Genomic DNA, 12352 nt, shown 5'->3' on the forward strand with positions numbered 1-12352 from the left:
ATATTCTAATGAAGCAAAAATACTATTATATTACAAGGCTATGATATTAATGCTTCACATTTTTTTTTTTTTTTTATGAATAGATGCGTTAGAAATTTAATTTATGAAGTTCATTCTATAATGATTGTTTTTATCATTAGACCAAGATATTAATCAAGTTTTGGTATAAGCAAAGTTAGAGTCATTGATTTTTATTCAATTACAAAAAACTTTACTAACTGAGCTGACTGGAATCAATTTAGTAACCACACTTTTTGGTAGAAGGGAGTCTAGGCTTTGTCCCATATCATGTTATTTATTTTAATTGTGCTTCGTTGTTTCAGAAACTTGTCAAGGAGTGCACTTCAGTGCTCGGAGTAGCTCTTATTAATGAGCGGATCCCAAACAGACCCATAGTATACATATTTCAATTTTTAAACTAAAACTATTTCAGTTTATAAAATAAAATTGAGTATACGGTGAGCGCATTAAGGCATGGGAATTAACAATTACCTTTCCCTTGCTTAATATCTTAGTCCAAATCACTTCAATACACACACATATATATAATATATATTAGTCCAAATTTTGTAGCTATTGCTTACCATCCCTACCTTTGACTCGTGTATTTGGTTTTGCAGATATTATTGGGTAAATGACCAGAAAAATTTTCCAAGAAAAATATTTCTTAGGTAAAATGCAGAGAGAGAGAGAGAGAGAGAGAGAGAGAGAACGATTCCATTCTTAAGGCAGAGAAAGAAGCACGCACGTGAAGCTCAGTTTGTCAGCCTATCTCACCCATAAGTAAAACAAAGCATAACATCACTAAGAACCACTACACAGCAACAAAACCAAGAAGAAAACAACCACCATAGACCCCATCACTTCATGATTGCTCTCATTTTTTTCCTTTGAGATACCCTCATTATACTGACCCCTCTACAATCCCTGATTAAAAAAAAAAAGAGTCAGGAAAGAGAATCTTCCTGACCACCAATATTCTTTACCATTTTTTATCTGTTTTCTTTTAACACCCTTTGAAACGTGTTAGAAAGATGTTGTTCTTTCTTGCTTTGTGTTTCTCTCTCTGCCTTTTCTTTCTCATCCATGATAAGCACCCAGCTTGCCTGCTGCATAATTGCTCGTCTTTCTTCCTTCTCTCTTCCTTTTCTCTTTTTGTATCTTTTGTATCTCTTGTTTCTTTCACCTGCACTAGTCCATGTGGTACACTCACATCAATGTCATATTTCATAGTATTGTTTGTCAACTAATGATCTCATATACTTGGCTAAATTAGGAAATGTTCAACTAATATCAACATGAGTCATGACCTCCACAAAATTCAGGAAAGTCCATTTACTCAGAAATTAAGGAAATTAGGTAAAATATACTATCTATTTGGCTTAAAATTAATACTAATATTGCTAATTAGCTAAACTCAAACTAGTATTTTGAGTTAGAGGATCCCTAAGTCTAATGACCTACAATTCTATTTGGCTTAAATTAGTACTAGGAGCAGAATTAGCAATTTTATTATACAAGAATTAGAAAATGTAATGACCCAAGATTCCAAGAAAGGTACTGCTCCCTTTTTCTTTTGACTCCTACAGTTTACTCCATGTCATTTTGTTTAAAGAAGTAAAAATGTCCAGCAAGGAGTGAGAAACATGAGGACTTTTAATTTAATTTTTAATTTTATGGCATCTTCAATGTTTTTGGATATAATATCTATTGTAAAGTTACAATTTAATGTTACATGAGCTATTAATGAATGTGACACATTAATTATCAAGCACGCTTATCTAAAATGACAAAAAATAAAAATAAAAATAAAAACAATAAACATGAATCATTTGATTATCACAGTCTAACATAATAAAATAAAACGAAAAATACCAGAAAATTGTGGAATTATTGCTCAATGTGACAGAGTTGTCAAAGTATGTGATAAAGTCATTGACATGTGTAACCTTGTTACTAGTAGAGGTACCACACCTAAAAAACAAGTGAATAATGTACAATTTCCCTACTTTTTGTGTGTGTGTGTGTGTGTGTGTTTTTTTTTTTTTTAATTACTAACGTTCGTACAAATCTTATCAGTTGAATTATATATGTTATATCTAAAACAATACATAATGCAAATTGAACCTACCCAATTAAAGAAAGTTTACCCTTTTTATTCAAGGAATTAAGAAACAATCTTTTACTTATGAAAAACGATTTCAAATTTTTGACATTTTGATAAATGAAAGAATAACAATATAAATGAATATAAGTGATCTTTTTCTTTTTTGGTAATGAATCTAGTGATAATAAATAAATAAATAACCCAATGACTTTAAATTCTTCTCTTAAGGGTTTTTTTCTTCTGTACACATCAATTCTAAATTCCAATAAGAAGAAATAAATTTTCTTTAGATCTCAAAAAAAGAAAAAAGAGAGAAATTATATTGTAAGATATTTTGTATGGCATGCATTGTGTGTCTGCAATCTTCTAATTTATATAAGGATAATATCTGTTATACATTCATTTTTTGAAATAAAATTGTGAGTTGAAGACATGATTTCAATTTAAAAATACAAATAGATCCAAAAATAAAATCGTGAGTTATAAGGATAATGTCGTTTAATATTATCCTTTTTATAATATTAACAACTAATTTATATATACAATAATACAAAGAGATCCAAACCTTCACTTGCGCAAGCAGATCCAACCTCTCCCTTTTGCATCACCCATTGGCCAAGTTTGTAAAGACTAACCATGTTGATGTCATATATACATAGTACATTGATGATTGAACACCTTATTCGTATTGGCACATCGATTTTTATTTGGGTTTCAACTATAATAATCAATTGTAGGCAAACTTCTATGTTCACCACAAACAAAATCCATCATTTTCCTTCTGTACACACTGGATTCCGTTAACCATTTATGTATTTATTTTATTAATTATTTGCACCCTTTGCATATACGAAAAGTATAAGATGCTGTCACTTTTTCAGTTTTTCTCTATGGTCACTGTATAAACAACCATAACGTACCACACAAGGCTGCATTTTACTGAGGACTCAATAGTCAATAGATGACACATTCTCCTTAGTTGGGGGTACAAATCTAGTTTCATAGGTCTAATCGTTTGTCTCTCTCTATTGTGAATGCAAGGTCCAACGACACCCCAAATGGTATTTCCCAGTACAATTATTTTTAATGACCAGCCCTGAAACATATGACTAGTTTTCCAAATATACGAAAGAAACTAATCGGAATAATGTAACCCGAAATTTTTGAGGAAGAAGAATCCTTCTCCATTTGCCAACAGAATGGATGGAAAATTGAAAGGCAAGATACATTTTTTGTCCTTATATTGGCAGCGTTCTCAATTTAGTTCTCAGGTTTTAAAAACATCATTTTTAATCCTTATATTTTTAAATTTACTGTCGTTTTGGTCCTTACTATCATCTCACTTACAAAGAACACTTACATGATTAATGGACTGCACTGCTAGCTTAAAATTGCGTTTATGTAAGTGAGATTATGGCATGGACCAAAATGATAGCGAATTTAAAAATATACATATCAAAATGAAGTTTTTAAAACTTAAGGACCAAATTTAAAACATCATCAAAATTTAGAGACCAAAAATGTTTTTTTTTTTTTTTTCAAATTGAAAATGAGTAATGCTATGGACACCAAAAAAATTTTATAATATTTTTAAAAACTATTGGTATGACAAATTCTTACTGATTTTAATTTGGACCCATTATTAACACTATTTTTTTATATCTTAATAACCACTTATTATATTAGTATTTTGCAGAAAAAAAATTGTAAAATGGTTTGTAATTTTAACATTTTTCAATAAAAAAATAAAAATTTCAAAACAAAGAAGACTTTTCCACCGAGTTTTTACCATTAACTTTTTACACTAATTCGTATAATTTTTGAATAATTCTAAGGACATAATCCTAATTTTATTATTTATTAACTTGCACAATTATAAGTAGTAGACACTTTATACCCACTGCCAAGAAAAAGTTTTGCATGTTTCGATACATGCATTCTTCCTCTCATAAAGAGGTGGACCCTAAATGTGTGGGGTCCTAGAGTTGGATCCTCTTATAAGAGGGATGATGTATGTATCCGAAACATGCATAACCTTTTCCACCGCCAATTATACAGACCCACCATTTGTTACTGTTTACTTACAAATTACAATCGAAAAAATCAACAAGCGGTGATCCGGGTTTTTGTGAATATATTGGGAGGATAGAGGAGAGGCGTGTTGCAGGAAATTAGCAGGCTATACGTAGGAAAGAAACATGTACTGGGGGGACATCAGGACACGTGCACATCAAATCTAGAGAGAGGCCCTATATACTCAATTAATTGAATTCTCGTCCTCCACCTTGGTAGGGTAGTAGCAGTAAGTATAATTACAGAAAAACGTTAGTGTCATAAAAAGTTTCAAAACATTTGCCCGCACCTCAAAAAATTTCACAATCATCATATCATGACATTGTTGTTCCATCTTGAAAAATGCAACATTAATTTGAAAAATGCTAATTAACCTTTTTTGACGGTGGGAGACAAGGTAAAGGAGGCTTGTAATTGCAACATATTACAATTAAGGGTTATGTTAATAAGTGTTTTAAGAGCACTCGTTAATAATTAATTTTAGAAAAGTTTTGATATTACTTTCATGAAAAATAAGAAAAATTGTCAAAATATTAATTACTTTTTTTTTTTTTTCATTTCTCATAGAAACTTTTTTTAAATAGATTATTAACGAGTACCCTTAGGGCACTCGTTAGCATTTTCTTATAATTAATGGGTACTTCTAAGACAATAGTTAATAAATTATATTATGAAAAATTTTAACACCACTTTCACAAGAAATATAAAAAGTTGTCAGAAAATTAAATTTTTTTTATCATTTTTCCATAAAATGTTTATAAAAATAGTCTCTAAATCAATACTCTTAAAGCATTTGTTAAAATTTTTCATAATTAAATTAGGCATAACAAAATCTTAAACCTCATTAGGTTGGATATTTTGGGATGAATAAACATATCTTAAAGAGAGACGTACTATCGTGTACCCTTGGCGCAATAGTTACTCCACAAGTATAAGTGTTTGTGGGTGTAAGAGGCAATGATTAGGGTTCAAGTCTCCAGAAATGAGACTCACACACATATACACTTAGATTAGATCAAAGTAAAATTTCTATTTTATATTTTAAAAAAAAAATGTGAAATTTTGGATACCTTGTACTACTCGTTGATAAATTTTAGGCTTAAGCCAAACTAGCTAGACTACCACTTGTAATTATAGTATATAATTAGATTAGTAGTTCATTAGTATCAAAATGAAAATCTAGAAGAAGTACATACCGGTTCCTCAGTTATAATTTTTGCATTTGAAATAGGTGAATCTCCGGCTTCTAGTCCACATCGCTTTATGGACCTCTCAATGATGGAAGGAGTGGAAGTGGGACTAGGACTGCTTGAACTAGGATCAGGAGGTGTGCTTTGAGTGCCAACATCTCTAGTCATCATGCCCTCAGTTCTCTTTTCTGAATAGACAACATTTAGAGTAAAGATTATGACCTACTAATCAATTAAACATGTAAAAATACAAGGCAAAAGTAGTGTTTGAACCTGGAATTGGCAATTGGAGAACTGAGGCTTCTTGTGTAGAAGTTGAATTCGGCTTTGTTTGGGTTTGTCTTGAATGGGATGAGTAAACTAGAGGCGCAGACATTGTAATTCTGTTTGTTGAGTTACGAAATGATCTTCCACTTAGTGTTTTAGCAGATAAACATTCCATGGGAACTTCCCCTGAAAGTGGATTGCATATATATTTTTCTGCTTCATTCCACTTGGAATTCAAAGCAAACCTGTCTGGCGATAAGCATTCCCAGCTAGGATAACCGGACCTTGCCTGCAATGCTGCATATATAAAGCCACTACTACCATTACCATGTGTACCAAAAACTAAAAGATAAAGAAGAACGCTCAAAAGTACTGTAGCTCAATTAACATTATATTTCTAATGGAGACCTTCAGAATATCAAAACTATTCCTGTGAGTCCTTTTATGGTGAACAAATATATGGACCCTATAGCAAATAATATGGGTGTTTTGTATAGAAGAACAAAAGAAGTATATAATACTTTATGATCATCTTGCATGATTAGTTCAAAATGTACCTTTAAGAGCATTGGTAAATGAATATGTAGAGGGGTCAATTTCATCTGCAAAAAAAAAAAGGATAATAAGGAACAATTTTTTAGAGAAACAGCTAATAAAAACCCAGTTGTGCAATAATAATAATAATAAATAAAACAAAATAAAATAAAAAAAGAAAAAGAAGAAAGAGAGTGGTATAATAAGTATATTTAACCTCTCAAGGAGTAGCCAGGTGAAGAAGCAGTACTGCTTGAAATGGTTACATTTGATCTGAAAGACCTCGCATCTTCTCTAAAACTTCTGATATTTGATGCTGAAAACCTTCTGGAATTGGTGTTTGCACGACTAATACGTGCCTTGACGGCCCATTCTTTCAAACTGAACTCTGACTCATCTCTTCGACCGGACTGTTCCATGGTGGAAGCCATGAAGGTGCTATAACTGGACTCCCAAGGGCTTTTACGGTTTCAAACACTTTTTAACTTCTTAAATGTGGTTCGCTTTTATAAAGTGTTTTACTTTTTCAGTATCACTAATGCTAAGTTTATTGTTTTGGTAACCCATGGTCTGTTTGCCTGATGACTTAACTGATTCTACTGTTGTTTTTTATTTTATTTATTTATTTTTTTTATTTGGTGATATTTGTTACACACACTATATCGCACACAAACATACACATAAATTTTACAATGAAATCATGATTTGAAGTTACAATTTCAATTCAAAGATGAATGCTTTTACCTGCATTTTGACATGTAAAAATTTTATGAGGGGTGTTACATTTCTCAAAACTTTAATGCTTCGGATTTGAGATTAAGATTTTTTAAAATTCTTAGAACAATTTTATAATAGAGTTTTTAAAATCTTATCATTTTAAAATCTAATCTTCTAAAATTCAATTTTGTCATATCATAAATATTTAAACAAAAATTATGTATGAGCATTTTGATATCTATTTAATTTACGATAGAATTTTCTTCCAAACTTTTAAATGAATATTTAAACGAAATAGAGATAAAATAAAGATTTTATTGGAAAATATAATTGAAAAAATAGTTAAATAAAATAAAAAGGAGATTTTTATGTCAAATTTGAGTGACAGTCTAAAAATACTATTGAAGATGCTCTAAGATGTCACATGAGTCCGTTTAAGACCCTCAAATATTGATTTCAACTATTTGTTTCCAACTTTTTTTTCCGTAGTTCTAGGTGTATTTAATGTGTCCATTGACTGCATTAAAATAGTCCTATATATTGGTCGAAAGAAATGAAGGACAAAGCAACTTATTGTTTAAGTGGTAAAATATATCACTGACAGGCAATGCATAAGTAAGCTTTTTTATAAATAATTTACATTGGAGACTCACCAGTGTTTTTGTAAAATGAGTATATATATATATATATATTTATATATATGGTCTACGGATCAACAAATAATTGACCATACATACAATTAATCGGTGGGTCACCAATTTCTTGTAGCTTTGCTCCAAAAATGGCTAGTAACAGTATCTCACAATTTTTCTTTGTTAGCATTGCGAAAAGAAAGGCTAACAATAGAATAATAAGCGTACGTTGCATTAATAAACGTCTAGTTAGTAGTTACACACTCCATCAAATTTTGTGGTTTGGATGTTGATGCAATAACATTCTTTTCCCTATTATGAAAATCATTTAATGCATTTGGTGGATATATGATTGGTCTTTTTATGGAAACATATTGAAATTGGCAGAGAAGAGTCCTCAAAACTTTTATAATCAAATTTAGTACAATTTTTTTTTCTTTTGGGTTCCAATTGAGTACAACTTTTGTTTCTCTGCAATGGATAATCTTTTACATGGAAAATGATAAACAAGAAAGACAACTGTACAAAACTGGGTACATAGAACAACAAGCAAAGTAATGCATGTGCTCTTTAATGACACATTGTCATGTAGTGATCGAAGTACCATGAAAAGCTTGAAAAAAAAACTTCACATATTTTTACGTATTAATGACTAACAGGAATAACTTTCATTCTAGCAAATAGAAGTGGCTGAAGAAACAAATTTTGCAGCAAATGTTCCAAACAGTCTGAGCCCCTCAGGGTTACAGATCCACAATTTCCAGACAAAGATAGGAGTCCCTGACTCTACCCGTACATGATTTTTAAGTTATGGTTAGGAAAGCTCAAGCCCACACAGTCTTTGGGCACCACATAAAATTTGAATTTTTTTGAATTTAAAAAGGTCAAGGCATAGATATATTGCCCCCATTTGACGTCACTTTTGGTAAGCCATTTTGAGACACTAAAATATTTTTAGTATTTGGTGCATTTTTGAAAATGCTATATGGAAAACTTTTTCACATTTTCTTATTTTCTAAGTACATATATAATTTTTTTTTTAAAGAATTTTAGACAAAAAAAAGAAAAAAAAAAATGATCGGCAATCTACTGTGGTGATTGACAACGAAAGACCAAGGACGTTAGTGAGGGGTGGTAGTTTGGTGACTGACACTGGGGGATGGGAGGTGGAGGTTGGTTGATAAGTTTTGGGTGAAGCGAAAAATATTTTATAACAGATGAAAGTTTAAACCATTTTCTGTTGAACCAAACACGGCCTAACTTCAAAAAGATAAAATTTTCAGCCATTTCCAATTTTACACCCAATAATTCTAGGACAACTATACCATATGTTTTTTACAAATATCCTATGTGACTAATTGTAAATAGTAGAAAAAAAGTGATGAGTTCATGGAACAGTGAGATAATCACTCATAATTTGCCACATAGATCAGTTGTGGGAAAGGGCGTGTTAAAAGTTGTGGTTCTAAAATAGCTCTTTTACACCCTATTGAGTTGGTCAAATAACAAAAATTTTAGGATCGTATAAAAACTCACAACTTTTACCACAATTGTTCACATAGCAGACTATCAGTGGTGGAGAAAAAATAATAAGTTTAAATGAAAGTGACAGATAGACAGTCGCAATCTACCACGTAAGATAGTTATAACAAAAGTTGTGGCTTTTTATGGTTTAGAAATCCAAACCGTTCAAAGAACTAGAAAAGTGACAAGTTCAAGATTTTTTAAATCAGATTAAAGTTTAACCAAGGTCTAACATTGATATATTATAAATAACCAGAAAAGTGATAAGTTCAAGGTTTTTTAAATCAGATTGAAATTCAACTAAGGTCTAACATTGATATATTATAAATCATTTTTGATAAATCTATAAATATATTAATTGTTCATACTTGACCAGTAAAATCGTGTAGCCAAATGGAAAGAATTTTTCATTATTTTTTTTATCATTATATTTTCTATAATTGTTGAGGTGACGTTTTGTTATTAATACCAGGAAAAATATTGTCAATAATAGATCATCTCCTCAGAAAATAATGATTGTTGGTCTTCAAGATATGGTCTTCAAAAGTTGATCCAAGTAGATATGATTGTTGGGTTGTCTTCAGTGTGGGCTGTACACAGTAATAGTGGATAGCCAAAAAAAAAAAAAACAGATGGGGAGTGTGGGGACTAGCTAGTTTGGAAGAGTTGTGAGTGTGAGAATAGCGTGATTGAAGCATTTCATGTGTTTATCATCAACCTCGTGAGCATGAGTGAGCAGTGAGGGCAGAGGTCCTCACAATATGGAAGCAGAGGGGTCCCACTTAGGGCTCATCATAGCCATCTGCTTTGTTTGATTCACATGCAACGTAGGTTTCAAGAAAGGGATAGATTCTGTAGGCTGTCAGCTTGGGTCTATCTGCTTCCTTTAATTTCTTTTTTTTTTTTTTTCTTTTTTTTTTTTTTTAACTTTTTAAAGCAGAATAGCAAAAATCTTAATTTTATCCTCCTCAAATTCCTAGCTAGATAGCTGTCTTATTATAATAATTAGTTCTTGCTCCACCTTCGCTCTCTTGTTATTTGTTTGTTTCTACCAACACGCAACATACTTAAATATGGATGATGAGAGGGAAACAAAGAACAACATGAATAATCAACACCCCCACCCCCCCACCCCCCTCCTCAAAAAAAAAAAAAAAAAGCTACTAATTGCGAACCCCACTAAAAAAAAAAAAAAAAAAAACAAAAACAAAGAACAACATGAATAATCAACACCCCCCCCCCAAAAAAAAAAAAGCTACTAATTGCGAACCCCACTAAGCAGTAGGAATTATAAAAAAAAGAAAAGAGAAAAAAGAAATCATTAATTCTTAAGTTATCACCGTACCTAAGTATTTTGATTAATAAACTTTCGGTATTTATAAAAATAAAAAAAAAATCTTAAGTTATCACGTTAAGAACGTTGTAGTTCAATTAGCACTTATTAAGGTTTCTAACAGAGATGTTTAAGATAAATCTCTCATCCTCTATTATAACTATTGAATTATAAAAATAAAAATAAAAATGTTATCACAAAGAGAATAAAATAAAATGCTCAACTGGCCCACACTACATGCCCCTACAACATTAATATATGTGTATGTATGTATATATATATATGTAGGGTTAGGATTTGTAACTCAACCCCAAAACAATGAATTTGTAGAGAGTGAGTGAAAGAGCTGGACTAGTTGTGAATTTAGCAACTGTTAACTATGATATTAGGGGATGGACCAACATAAGAACACACTTAACCGCTAAACATATTGATGTCCGAAAAGGTATATTATTGATTGAACAGTGAATACAGTTCTTAGAGCTACAGTTAAATCTCCTCCCCCCCCCCTTCTTTAGAGACCTTTCTCATTTATATAGCATTCTTCTAAACCATCTTCATCGTACACTTGTTCTTCATCCAAGCAATCACTTGAGTACATGTCACATCAGATATCTTCTTTAGCTTTCCAGGAGTGTTGGTAGTTGAAGTTATACTGTTCAGGGGTCTTCTCCACATAAATGCGGCCAGAAAAGTTGTTGCAGTGCATTAAACACGGTGGTAGCAGCTTTTTCCTTTAGATATTTCTCTGTTCTTATCATCTTCAGACATGCCCAGAGCTCATCCTTATCATTGGAATTGCCAAGAAGATCACTTGAACCTCCCAGGTACTTACTTGATCGAGACTCTTTACATCCGAAGAGGATAGCTCTTCGACCTGCTGATGATCTCTTCGGCCTGCCCTCCTCGATCATTTCCAGGTATATTTCTCCCATTTAGAATCCTTCTTAATCATTTTCTTTTCATCGGACATACCTTAACCCAAAAAAAGGGCCCCCGGCCCAATACATAATGCTGGGCTTCCACCCCCACAATAGCCCCTCAAAATTTTAATTTTTCTCTCGCGTCCGAGGAGAAAAAATAAGATTTTGATTTGTTACACAATAAAAACACAAGTATTTGAATTCACACGTGTATGAGTATAGATTTACACGCTTCATCATTGCTGTTGTCATTTCAGTATTAGCGCTATTAATTACTCTAGGCGGCGTTCTGTCTCGTATCCAACGGCGAACCATCGATCCAACGAATGATATTCTTCCTTGTAATTTGGGCGGGATGACTCTTCCCCTTTCATTTATCCCTATATAAAGCCTCAGAAGAGTTTATTTCGTCTTTACTTTTGCAAACTCTCAGATTATCTAGCGAACTCAAGCATTCAAATCCATCAAGCTCTTCCAATCATCATTTCTAGATCTTCCCAGAATCTGCAAGAATCTCTCTATGAGTTCAAAGATCATTCTCTGATTTAGTTTGTCTAAGTTCTCCTTTATTCAAGCCTTTCATCTTCTCTTCGGCCAGCTTCCTCGGCCTTCAAACTCTCATTTCCCAGTTATTACTCTGCATCTTCTTCTAATTAACCAAAAATGGGTAGATTTCAATATCTTGTCGATAGTCCTGCCTTAATAGAGGAATTTAAGGAGACATACGGCGTACCACATGGGGTAAACCTGAGGTATTGTCCACCAGAAAGGGTATTAACCAACCGAAGAGAGGGGGAAGTCGTAATCCCTATGATAGCATTCATAGAAGGAGGAATGACTCTCCCTATGGGTTCTATTACCCAAAACTATCTTTGTAACCACAGGCTTTCTCTTGATCAGTGGGCACCCAATGTCTTTAGGATCCTATGAGCAGTTGACGCTTTGAACCTTCATCTAGGATTAAAACTCACCTGGCTTGACGTGGTACATATGTACGAGTGTCATAGCCAGAAAGGAGTGGGATACTATCTTAAATCCCGATCCGATCGTTA

The 12352-nt window shown here is 32.3% G+C and overlaps 1 protein-coding gene across 1 annotated transcript; it reads right to left on the reverse strand.

Annotated features, from left to right (window-relative positions):
* Window positions 1-699: 699 nt before the first annotated feature.
* LOC112015610 (uncharacterized) lies at window positions 700-6674 on the reverse strand. Its single transcript, XM_024048031.2, has 5 exons — window positions 6389-6674; window positions 6195-6239; window positions 5644-5934; window positions 5377-5558; window positions 700-1186 (listed from the first exon to the last, which is right to left on the reverse strand). Exons 1-5 carry the CDS (start codon window positions 6600-6602, stop codon window positions 1007-1009), a joined length of 912 nt encoding a protein of 303 aa, XP_023903799.1. The 5' UTR covers window positions 6603-6674; the 3' UTR covers window positions 700-1006.
* Window positions 6675-12352: the final 5678 nt, after the last annotated feature.

The sequence above is a fragment of the Quercus suber genome, unplaced genomic scaffold (assembly GCF_002906115.3).
Source record: "Quercus suber isolate HL8 unplaced genomic scaffold, Cork oak 2.0 scaffold_158, whole genome shotgun sequence".
NCBI lineage: Eukaryota > Viridiplantae > Streptophyta > Magnoliopsida > Fagales > Fagaceae > Quercus > Quercus suber.